Raw genomic sequence first — 12356 nt, 5'->3', positions numbered from 1 at the left:
CACGTCACTCAAACACAGAACCAGGAATCACCTGATTTCAGGGAAAGAGAAACTGAAGTGTAGTTGAGCTGTTGTGTGTTTGTGTCTCTGTATTTAAGCAGTAAAATGGCAGAAGCCAGAGTTTCTCAGGATGAGTTCTTGTGTGCAGTGTGTCTGGATCTCCTGAAGGATCCAGTGGCCATTCCCTGTGGACACAGTTACTGTAAGATCTGTATTACAGACTGCTGGGATCAGGAGGATCAGATGAGAGTCTACAGCTGCCCTCAGTGCAGACAGACCTTCAGTCCAAGACCTGCTTTAGCTAGAAACACCATGCTGGCTGAAGTGGTGGAGAAACTGAAGAAGACCAAACTCTCTGCTGACTGTGACGCTGGAGCTGGAGATGTGCAGTGTGACGTCTGTACTGGAAGAAAATACAAAGCCGTCAAGTCCTGTCTGGTGTGTCAGGAATCTTACTGTCAAACTCATTTTGAACATCATGAGGAGTTTCATTCACGTAAGCCACACAAAGTGACTGATGCCACTGGACGACTGCAGGAGATGATCTGCCAGAAACATGAGAAGCATCTGGAAATGTACTGTATTACTGACGAACAATGCATTTGTGTGCTGTGTACGAAATATGAACATAAAAACCACAACATTGTATCAGCTGCAGCACAGAGGAAAGAGAAACAGGTATTTAGTCAGTGCAGTGATCCAATAGTCTAGTTTCAGTGTACAGTCACAGCTTAATTACACAGAAACACTGTCAGTGTGAAGCTCTACGTCTGTGTTAGTTTCACTTTTACTAGATGTACGCATATGGTGTGAAACAAGCCTTAATCTTCACTATAATTCATGTACGATGATCAGAGGCGTCATGCCCATTCAAAGTGAGGGGCACGTGACCCCTCAGATTTTTGAGCCAAGTGGATTTTGAATGTAGCTTCCAAAAGACAAAAAATAGGTGTGATTAGAACGTTCAGATCGTCATCAGCTGCTAAATTAAAATCTGCGTTCGCTGGCTGGCACTGAGCTAGATTTTACAGCACTGTGCATTAACCAATCACACACAATGCTGTTGAGCTTATGAATGCAATGACCAATCAGAGGTGTTCAGATGAGTCATCGCTAAAATGCCAGTGTTTTCTTCACTCGCTCGCTCACTGAATACCTCTTTCTGGCGAATTCTCTCGTCAGAAACAACAAAGTGCAGATGTGTGTACGAATATGTAAGATATAAATTATTAGTGTAAACAGCTTCAGTGATTTTAATGGGAGTTTTTGAGAGTGCTTGAACTAGACTGTCAGTGTTTTTTGATAATGTAAATGTTCTTTGCTCTCTTTCTGTACAATGAAAGTGTTATGATTTAGTAGCCTAACTTGCAATAAAATTGTAAAATTCACATTAAATATAAACTCAGTCGTTCTAAAATATGTTATGGCATGACATCCATATCTGTTAATTAAGTAAACACAGGTTTTTATGCATAGTTAATAGATAACAATATTAGGTTACTTTGACCATCGCCCACTATAGATCAACATAATCTATAAAGATGAGAATCAAGATATGGGGATGTTTCGAGAAAAAAAACATAAGTGCTGTTGTGGCTGCTGTATGTCACATGACGACCCCCCCCCCCAACTCGTGCCCCCTCAAAGATAATGAGTGCATGACGCCCCTGACGATGATTGTAACTGAAAATAATTTCTGGTGTTTGAACCTACAGCTATTAGTTATCAGCTCCACTTTTACTGAATTCATCTTTTTACATGATGATTTAGTGGCAGTAGTTTTCTGTGACGTTCACTATCATCCGTTTGTCCTGCAGAAGCAGCTGAAGGAGACGGAGAAGGCAGCTCTTTCTTCTGGAAGATATATTTAGCTGTCAAACACCACTAGCGAACTATCAGTGAACTTGATAGTACCAATTCTGATTAACGTTCATCAAAATTGGATCAGGCGATCCTCAAACCTAATAAAATTTATTTTTATTTGGCTATAACACATTGATGAATTTGACCGTGAAGACCCCAAACACGAAGTCAGGCTGTATATTAGCATTGCTTCAGCATATTGAAACCAAACCAAACCTGAGTCTTAAGGGTCCTTGTGAAGTTGGCTTTCAGCTCTGGAAATCTCTTAGGAATCATTTCTCTCAGCTCTTTCTTCTGGAAGATATATTTAGCTGTCAAACACCACTAGCGCCACCAACAGTTCAAAACGTTAAAATTTTTATCTGAGTTTTGCTTCTGATTTATTACATCATGGTGAAATCAGTGAACTTGATAGTACCAATTCTGATTAACGTTCATCAAAATTGGATCAGGCGATCCTCAAACCTAATAAAATTTATTTTTATTTGGCTATAACACATTGACGAATTTGACCGTGAAGACCCCAAACACGAAGTCAGGCTGTATATTAGCATTGCTTCAGCATATTGAAACCAAACCAAACCTGAGTCTTAAGGGTCCTTGTGAAGTTTCAGATTTATGTTCTTAGCAGATGTTTTATCATCCAAACTATTTCCTAGAAAGTTCACATAGAGTATAAGTGGCAAATACTAGAATATGTAGCCCTACTGTGATATAATGAATATGAGAAGAATGAAGCTGATGCTGCGAAAGTGCTGGATTGAGTTGCATTACTAAAGATCAGTCAAGTCAACACGAGCTGCACAAATCTGATGTCGGTGCAGGTTATTGAGTGAAGTGTGGAGCTGATGAGTTTTGATTTCTGTTTTCTGTAGAGTTTCCAGTCTCTCTCAGCACCTCCTGAATCTACAGACGTAAATGATGACTCCTTCAGTTCTCTCGTCTCTTTTGATGATCTGAGAGAATCTGTCCATCAGCTGAGAGACAAACTGGAGGATTTCTGTAAAGAGGAGCTCAAGAAGATCTCAGACAGAGGTAAAGTCCTGGGCCCTCATTTATCAACAGTGTGTAGAAAAGGTTCTATATTTTGTCCTATGAATTAAATTTAGAATGTGCCTAGGTACAAGAAAATCCTTATTTATCAAACGTGTGCACGCAGTTCTTACGCACATGAGTAAGCAATCATTGTTGATAAATCCCACACGTGCGTAAGTACCATGCTCGTTCATGTTCACGGTCATTTGCATTCGGAAACGTCTCCAATGAACCATATATGGTGACAACACCTCCCTTTATAAATCACGTGAATGTATGTGTCCTCACCGAAATCATGGCAAAGAAAGCGGTACCGACTGAGAAGCCATTCTGTGCTCTCACTCTCAGCGTGGTCTTTGAAAACGCGTTCTCTGTGGAGTGCATTGTTTGCCAAGTATTCCAATAACGAAAGATAAGCCATTGCACAGTCTGAGACAAACATTTGTCACAGCTGTCTTTTATAGGGTTTGACAACAGTTACACAACTTGACTGTTTAAAACTAGACAAATTATAAATTTAATGTTTTATAATTAAAGGAATCACAGGACATTTTAGATTGCTTAACAGTAGAACTGCCAGAGGTCGCTGTATACCTAAAAGCACCAGCGGGTAAATTTTACCCACGCACATGACAACTGTATTTATATGGCTAAAGAACATATTATTTCACTGTATTATGCCACTGTCTTCACAAAGAAGTGTCTAGAGTCATGAAATGATTATGTCTAGTCATCAACTATATTTTTATTCTGTTGTTTTATGTTCAAGACTTTTTTAATGCAGGCTACACTAATTCATAACGTTCGTAGCCTAAGCTAAAAAAAAAAAAAAAGCCTGCACTGACAATGGAAATTAGAAGGTAGTAGCCTAAATATTTGGGTGGTGTAATATTATAATACAGTGTCATTAATCAATGTATTAAGATAACCCATGCTATTTAAATTACTAAAATAGCCTATAGACAATAATGAGCAATAATATTTCACCACACTGCATAGGATGATACGATGACAAATAGCGCACAGATTCACCTAAATATTTATAAATTTGTTTAGTTTTATCATTTATAATTTGAATAAGAGAACAACACCATTAAACTTTGGGTAATCAAAAAATGGTTTTATTCATTACATCATATAGATCTGATTTTTTTTTTCTTCAGGAAATGGCCAGACTAGAATAGCAACACAGTAGCGAACAATAAATTATATGGCAAGACAAAAATTAAATAATTAAACCAAAGTTTGACCAATTAGAGTAACGTGAGGCTAAAACATCTAAATATGATGTCTGGGTCACTGTCAGATGCTGAGCCGACCCATGACAGAAATGACAGCGTGAAAATACATGCATTATATAGCGGGTAAATTTGACCCGCTGGCGCTTATAGGTATAAATGCCCCATTTTTGATCTGGTTTTATCTAAATCAATTTTAACAACATTGGATTGTAAATTGCATAATTTTAGTAAAAGTCAATGACTGGGAGACTTGGATGTTTTATTTTAAATCTTTTATTTACATTTGAAAAACCGCCACAGGTAAAAGTTACCCCGTGGCGTTTCTAGTGTTAATGCATACTGTGACACTCTTAAATGCTTTGTATTTGTAGTGTGGCTATTCTACCACTAGATTCTCTGCGTGAGCATGCTCAGAGATGTGCTGATATTTACACACATTTCTACATATAAGTACAAGCTGGTATATTCCACACTTTGTGTGAAACTGTTCTTACGCACTCATTACACACACATCTGTGCGTACGCACTGTTGATAAATGAGGCCCCTGGAGATTCATCTGCTCTTAGATATTAGTCCATTATCATCTCATATAATGGAGAACATCATATTAGAAATGTGTTAGGAATGGATGCAGGATCATGAGAATCACACTGTTCATGTCTGTTGATTTCCACAGTCACATTCACCAGCATTGTTCCCAGAACCAGGAACGACTTCCTACAATGTAAGTCAGTAAGAAAACCAGCAGAAAAACTCACTGAGTGTGTTCATGTTCTTCCTGTAGAAGCTGAAAGAAGAGTTTTATCATTGATTATGTAAATGATGATTTGCACAGATATCTGGTCATCTGAGACACTGATGATACACTGAACGTGAAGATTTCAGCTACATGAATATCAAACAGATTCATCTGATGTGTTTTATCTCTATCAGATTCCCGTAAGCTCACTCTGGATCTGAACACAGTGAATAATTACCTCCGTCTGTCTGAGAGGAACAGAGTGATTACTGCCACTGACACAGTCCAGTCGTATCCTGATCATCGAGACAGATTTGATGAGTATTATCAGGTATTGTGTAGAGAGAGTGTGTGTGGACGCTGTTTCTGGGATCTGCAATGGAGCGGGTTTGGTGTGTATATATCAGTGTCATATAAGAGCATCAGCAGGAAGGGAGACGGTAATGAGTGTGGGTTTGGATCTAATGATCAGTCCTGGAGTTTGTTCTGCTCTCCCTCCAGTTACTCATTCAGACACAATAACATTAGGACTCATCTCCCTGTAAAGTCCATCAGCAGTAGAATAGGAGTGTTTGTGGATCACAGTGCAGGAACTCTGTCCTTCTACAGCGTTTCTGACACAATGAGCCTCATCCACACAGTCCAGACCACATTCACTCAGCCGCTCTATCCTGGGTTTTATGTTTGTGTTGGATCATCAGTGAAACTGTGTTGATGAATCAGAATAGACTGATGAGAGATTCTACCCATAATCAGAATCAGAAAGAGCTTTATTGCCAGGTATGTTTACACATACAAGGAATTTGTTTTAGTGACAGAAGCTCCACAGTGCAACAGAATGACAGTGACAAGACAGGACACAGATAATAAAAAGAATAATATACAAATATACAAAATAGACAATATACAAAATAGCAAAAACAGTATAAAAAATAGACAACTTTGTATGTATAAGTATGATATGTGCAAATTCTAAATGTATGTAAGCATGTGTGTTAAATAAATGTATGATAGTGTTGTGTGTTCCATGTTTATTGTCAAGTGTTTATGAAATGGATTGTCTGAGGGAAGAAACTGTTCCTGTGTCTGGCCATTCTGGTGCTCAGTGCTCTGTAGTGTCGACCAGACGGCAACAGTTCAAAGAGAAAGTGTGCTGGATGTGAGGGGTCCAGGTTGATTTTGCCAGCCCTTTTGCTCACTCTGGATAAGTACAGTTCTTGGAGAGAAGGGAGGGTTGTACCAATGATTCGCTCAGCAGTCCGGACTACCCTCTGAAGTCTTCTGAGGTCAGATTTGGTAGCTGAGCTGAACCAGACAGTTATTGAAGTGCAGAGGACGGATTCAATGATGGCAGAGTAGAACTGTTTCAGAAGCTCCTGTGGCAGGTTGAACTTCCTCAGCTGGCGAAAGAAGTACAACTTCTGCTGAGCCTTTTTGACAAATTGACAATTGACAAAGTGACTCGTCACCATCCTGAATGAGGCCGATAAGTGTGGTGTCATCTGTGAAATGTAGGAGCTTGTAAGGAGTGAAATTATTTTCTTATGAAATTATCTCCTCATGAAACCAAGTGAAACCAAGGAACTCACACAAAACAGATGCCATGCAACAAAACCATAAAACTAATCTGGAGAAGAGATCTCCAAAGAGAGCAAACAACACCTCTCTCCATGCTCATTTACGACCCCCTTCTCCCTCCTGCCCTCTCTGCCTCTCCCTCTTTTCCCCCAAAAGGTTTCACTCAAAGTTCATTAAGAATATGTATATACCACATATCATGGATCTTGTGAATCTGTTGTTTTTCCCCTTCATGTTTCGGATCATTCTAAAGGTTTCTGTGTGATTGGTTAATTGATCTCAATTCCACAGTAGTCACTTATATTATGAGAAAGATTGAAAACCATTGAAGAATTCTGTTCTGCTGAGGAGGGGGTGTGTCCCCCTCAGGGTCTGTAGGAATGTTTATCTATCTCCAGCCAGGTGCGACCCTGGGTCACGAGAACCTAAAAAACCAAAAGGTCTTTTATGTTTTTATAATTGATTTGAAGATTTCTTTGTTTCTTATTTGGGTATATAAGGGAAGTGAAAAAAACACTGTTGGGGATTCTGTAACTAGAAAACCCCACAGCATATGTGAATCTGGAGCTCTGCACCAGAACTCACATACTGCTGTGTGTCTCTCTACTGTCAGGTATGCATCTCTTAGATTCAATCTTTGAGCAATCAGTTGTTACGGATAGATAACTCAGAATCCAGTTGCAAGTGAAGTAATTTATTGTGACAATAAATAGTAAACAGGATCGCAAGCCAAACATGAGGATTCAGGTGAGTAGACGTGAACACACGAGGATTGCGAAGCCCTGACCCGATCCAGCTAGGGCAGTGGAATCCAGCGAGACTTTGATGATTTCCCACACTGGAAATAATCCGAGGCAGGGATCCACCGGGCACAAAGACTCTGGAGAGAACAACAAGCATAAGCAAGGACAAACAACGATCTGACAACATGCAGTACAACGAGACAGATAAAGACAGGACAGAACGAGCGGCAGGTGCAGCCGCGCTGATTAGCTCGTCAGCACCACGGTTGCCGGAGCAACGCTGAACGAGTAATCAGACAGGTAACAATACACAGGCACGCAGCAATGAACACACGGATCCATGAACCGTGAGAGTACCCCTCCCCTAGGAGCACCTCCTGGCGCTTCCAGAGGAACCCACCTGTTGATTGTAATCATCGATAAGCGAATTATCCAATATGTCCCTAGCAGGAACCCAACTCCTCTCCTCCAGACCGTAACCCTCCCAGTCCACCAGGTACTGAAATCCGCATCCCCTCCGCCTTGAGTCCAGAATGCGTTTTACCGAATAAGTGAGTTCCCCATCTATGCATGGCGGCGGTGGGGGAACTGGGGCAGGCGGATTAATGGTAGAACGAAAAACTGGCTTTAATTTGGAGACATGGAAGACAGAATGAACTCTCCTGTACACAGGGGGAAGTTTGAGGCAGACTGCCACCGGACTAATAATCTTGGTGACAGTAAACGGGCCAATAAATTTGGGAGCAAGCTTATTACAGACGGTACGGAGAGGAATATTCTTAGATGAAAGCCACACTTTTTGACCAATGACGTAGATGGGAGGCTTTGACCGGTGGCGATCGGTCTGGGCCTTGGTGCGCAACCCCACCCGGAGGATGGCTTCTCTAGCCCTCTTCCAGGTGCAGTGGCACCTCTGGACAAAGGCGTGGGCAGAGGAGACCGCGACTTCGGATTCCATACTCTGAAAAATAGGTGGCTGTTAACCTATGCTACACTCAAATGGAGATAGGCCCATAGATTACACTGGTAAAGAATTGTGTGTGTACTCCACCCAAGAAAGTCCAAGAGAGTCCAAGAGGATGGGTTCTGAGACACCAAACACCGCAACACGTTCCAAAATCTTGGTTGGCCCTCTCTGTTTGACCATTACTCTGGGGATGGAACCCAGAAGAAAGACTAACAGTCGCTCTTAACAAATGACAAAACTCTTTCCAAAATTTGGAAATAAACTGAGGCCCCCTGTCAGAGACCACGTCCACCGGGAGGCCATGAATACGAAAGACGTGATCAATGACAGCAACCGCTGTTTCTCTGGCTGAGGGTATTTTGGGCAGAGGAATAAAATTAGTTGCCTTCAAGAACCGGTCCACCACGGTCAAAACTACCGTGATACCCTGAGACGGCAGGAGTTCCGTCACGAAATCTAGTGAAATATGGGACTAGGGTCTCGAAGGAACAGCCAGCTGTTGAAGGAGTTCAGCTGGGGATCGATTAAAAGCCTTAGAAGTGGCACAGACAGAGCAGGCCAAAGCAAAATGTCGTTTGTCACGGGCCATAGATTGCCACCAGAACCGTTGTTTAATGAGAAAAACTGTTTGACTAATCCCAGGATGACAGGCTACTTTGGAAGAATGACCCCAACGGATGACATCGCACCGTAATCCTTCTGGCACAAATAAACAACTCAATGGGCATCCGGGCGGAGGCGTTACCCCTTGTAAGGCCCTTCGGACCTTCAATTCGATCTCCCAAGTCATAGCCAACACCACGATGTTCTGTGGCAGGATGGATTTGGGAGACAACGGGCGTTCGGATCGGTCAAAAATGCGGGACAAAGCATCAGGTTTAATGTTCCTCCGAACCCTCCAACCAATGATGCCATTCTTCCAAAGCCACCTTGACTGCCAGCAACTCTCTATTACCAATGTCATAATTACATTCGGCAGGAGACAAATGATGAGAAAAATACGCGCATGGATGCACCTTACCGTCCACGGAAGAACGCTGGGAAAGAACGGCACCAACCCCCACCTCTGACGCGTCGACCTCCACCACAAACAGACGAGATGGATCTGGGGCCAACAGAATGGGAGCTGAAACAAAGCAAATCTTTAGTTTTGAAAATGCAGCTTCCGCCACACCTGGCCACCTGAACGTCATTTTGGTGGAGGTAAAGGCAGTCAAAGCAGCGGCTAGCTGGCTGTAATTGCGAATGAAACGCCGGTAAAAATTGGCAAATCCCAGAAACCTCTGCAAGGCTTTGCGGGAATCAGGGGTTGGCCAATCTACCACAGCCTGCACCTTGTCGGGATCCATGCGCACTCCCTCGGACGACACAATGTACCCTAGGAAAGGAACAGATTGTGCATGAAAAACGCATTTCTCCGCCTTGACAAAAAGCCCATTCTCTAGCAGCCTCTGAAGCACTGACCTGACGTGCTGAACAGGTTCCTGGAGAGAACGAGAAAAAACAGCCAAACAGCATAACAAGATACTCAAAATGCCCCCTGTAGGTATTAAAAGCGGTCTTCCATTCATCCCCCTCCCTTATGCGAACCAAATGATAGGCATTGCGAAGATCCAACTTTGTGAAAAAGGAAGCACCCTGCAGACTCTCGAAGGCTGAAGACATCAACGGCAAAGGATAGGTATTCTTCACCGTGATGCGCCTTGACAAAAAGCCCATTCTCTAGCAGCCTCTGAAGCACTGACCTGACGTGCTGAACAGGTTCCTGGAGAGAACGAGAAAAAAATCAATATGTCATCCAGGTAGACATATATGAACTGATCGACCATGTCTCTCAGCACAGCCAAACAGCATAACAAGATACTCAAAATGCCCCCTGTAGGTATTAAAAGTGGTCTTCCATTCATCCCCCTCCCTTATGCGAACCAAATGATAGGCATTGCGAAGATCCAACTTTGTGAAAAAGGAAGCACCCTGCAGACTCTCGAAGGCTGAAGACATCAACGGCAAAGGATAGGTATTCTTCACCGTGATGCTGTTCAACCCTCGATAGTCAATACAAGGACGAAGGGAACCATCTTTCTTTTCCACAAAGAAAAACGCCACGCCTGCAGGAGAAGAAGAGGGAACAACAAAACAAGGGGAATGTGCTTTTAGTTATTATGCCGCCCGCAGTTGGAATCAGCTTAAAGTGGTCTTCCATTCATCCCCCTCCCTTATGCGAACCAAATGATAGGCATTGCGAAGATCCAACTTTGTGAAAAAGGAAGCACCCTGCAGACTCTCGAAGGCTGAAGACATCAACGGCAAAGGATAGGTATTCTTCACCGTGATGCTGTTCAACCCTCGATAGTCAATACAAGGACGAAGGGAACCATCTTTCTTTTCCACAAAGAAAAACGCCACGCCTGCAGGAGAAGAAGAGGGACGGATGATCTTGGCTGCCAGAGAATCAGAAATATATTTCTCCATGGCCTCCCTTTCCGGAGCGGAATGTGAGTATAATCTGCCCTTAGACGGAGACGTACCTGACAATAAATCTATCGCACAATCATAAGGATGATGCGGAGGAAGAGAAGCAGCCCGGGACTTACTGAACACTCCCTTCAGGTCAAGATACTCAGCAGGCACGTTTGACAGATCCACATGTTCATCCTAAAACACAGAACAACAAGCAGACAACAAACATGACGCATGACAATATTCACTCCAGGATGAGACTGTGTTTTGACGCCAGTTTATATTGGGGTTGTGTAATGATAGCCAGGGGTGACCCAAGACCACCGGAGCCAAAGGGGAGTCAGTGATAAGGAAGGAAATGTTCTCAGTGTGGTTGCCTGACGTAACGAGCCTCACCAACTGCGTGGAATGGGTGACAGGTGAGAGAGACTGCCTGCAGAGTGCACTGACTGAGATGGGTGAGTCGAGTGGAACCAAATGAATTCGCAGTTTGTGCGCCGTCTTGCGATCCAGGAAATTTCCCTCAATGAGAGTCAATGAGAGCTTTTACAATGGAATGTGTCCCGACCTATGAGTAGTTGAACTGAGAGAAGCGTTACTTCAGAGGAGGTTTTCTCCACTCCGCCTGCCAGTAACCTCCTATCTACTGACGGGCTTTGGCTTATATAATGTGGTTTACAAAATAAAAACTATGCTAAAATGTCTCTTCATTTTCGGTGACCAAAACGAGACGAAACGAAATATTATAACATTATTTCGTCTCGTTGAGTCGCGTTATTATTATTATTTTGCAGTATTTCTGTTTCTGGTGTCTCACTTCAGGCTGCATCAGGTCGCACTGCGCAGACGCAGATGACGTCACTTCCTCAAGCCCCACTCGCGGCATTATTTAGAGCAGTGTTTCCCAACCGGGGTCTGTCGAGAGCAGGAGTGCAGTGTACAAAAATCGTTTTTTAATATTTTTAAATTGCTAAAATGTTCAAAAAAGCAGCTATTATATAATATCCATTTCTAATGTCACCAATAATTAGAGATGCGCTGAAATTCCGGCTGCCGAAAATTAGTTCACTGCTCAGGATTCACTTTCACGTGGTGTGACGCTCTGTGTATTATCCGCTCTATGTGTGTGTGTGCTCCGCTCAGTCGCTCAAGGCCCATGTGAGTGCTCCACTCATATACCGTTCATGCTCATCGGAACAGCAAAGTCCACTCAAAAATCAAGCTGATAGGAAACATCGATGTAGTACACTATTGTTTCTGTCTGCAATAGCCCCACTGTGCTGTAACACGGTGCATGGGCAACTCTGGTAACGTTGCACTCTCATTCATTGATCTGCTAAACGTTATGCTCATGTGTCCTCTGATGATAATAGCTTTCTAGGATTAAACATTATTTGGATAATTGGTAAAAAAAAAAAAAATCTCTTAATAGCCCTACTGTGTGTTAGACCTACCCGAAAAACTAAAAAGCAATTTATTTCATTTGTAGGCCTATCATGATTTTTTTTATTTGTGCTATCATTAGTCATTTCTTTATTTGTTCTTATTTTATTTTTGACTGCTTAGCCTCCTTGTCATTTTTTATTCAATTCAAAGTTTTAAATCAAGCTATCTCGTGCTACTGCAACAAAATTACCCAACTGTAAAATCAAAAATACACTGAGTGAGCAAAACTTTGTTTAATTACCATTATAACTAGCTATCTCACAATGTTTACATATGAATAAAA

General features: G+C 42.3%; 2 protein-coding genes across 2 annotated transcripts; one reads left to right on the top strand and one right to left on the bottom strand.

Moving 5' to 3' along the window:
* Nucleotides 1–53: 53 nt before the first annotated feature.
* LOC107570212 (tripartite motif-containing protein 16-like) lies at nucleotides 54–5594 on the top strand. The gene is made up of 5 exons (XM_016256418.1): nucleotides 54–678; nucleotides 1818–1841; nucleotides 2739–2898; nucleotides 4817–4864; nucleotides 5074–5594. Exons 1-5 carry the CDS (start codon nucleotides 106–108, stop codon nucleotides 5592–5594), a joined length of 1326 nt encoding a protein of 441 aa, XP_016111904.1. The 5' UTR covers nucleotides 54–105.
* A 4309-nt stretch (nucleotides 5595–9903) lies between these two features.
* LOC107570216 (RNA-directed DNA polymerase homolog) lies at nucleotides 9904–11231 on the bottom strand. The gene is made up of 2 exons (XM_016256423.1): nucleotides 10576–11231; nucleotides 9904–10275 (listed from the first exon to the last, which is right to left on the bottom strand). Exons 1-2 carry the CDS (start codon nucleotides 10637–10639, stop codon nucleotides 9962–9964), a joined length of 378 nt encoding a protein of 125 aa, XP_016111909.1. The 5' UTR covers nucleotides 10640–11231; the 3' UTR covers nucleotides 9904–9961.
* Between the last annotated feature and the right edge of the window lie 1125 nt (nucleotides 11232–12356).

The sequence above is a fragment of the Sinocyclocheilus grahami genome, unplaced genomic scaffold (genome assembly GCF_001515645.1).
Source record: "Sinocyclocheilus grahami isolate Dianchi unplaced genomic scaffold, SAMN03320097.WGS_v1.1 scaffold1427.1, whole genome shotgun sequence".
NCBI classification, from domain to species: domain Eukaryota; kingdom Metazoa; phylum Chordata; class Actinopteri; order Cypriniformes; family Cyprinidae; genus Sinocyclocheilus; species Sinocyclocheilus grahami.
This window is presented reverse-complemented; position numbering and strand designations above follow the sequence as displayed.

What these genes read in the sequence shown, in the direction of transcription:
- LOC107570212 (XM_016256418.1), top strand. Translation starts at nt 106, where the DNA reads ATGGCAGAAGCCAGAGTTTCTCAGGATGAGTTCTTGTGTGCAGTGTGT. An exon ending in CACAGAGGAAAGAGAAACAG is followed by an intron (nt 679 to 1,817) that starts GTATTTAGTCAG and finishes TTTGTCCTGCAG; the next exon opens with AAGCAGCTGAAGGAGACGGA. An exon ending in CAGGAACGACTTCCTACAAT is followed by an intron (nt 4,865 to 5,073) that starts GTAAGTCAGTAA and finishes TATCTCTATCAG; the next exon opens with ATTCCCGTAAGCTCACTCTG.
- LOC107570216 (XM_016256423.1), bottom strand. Translation starts at nt 10,639, where the DNA reads ATGGAGAAATATATTTCTGATTCTCTGGCAGCCAAGATCATCCGTCCC. An exon ending in TCCCTCTTCTTCTCCTGCAG is followed by an intron (nt 10,276 to 10,575) that starts GCGTGGCGTTTT and finishes CTTCTCCTGCAG; the next exon opens with GCGTGGCGTTTTTCTTTGTG.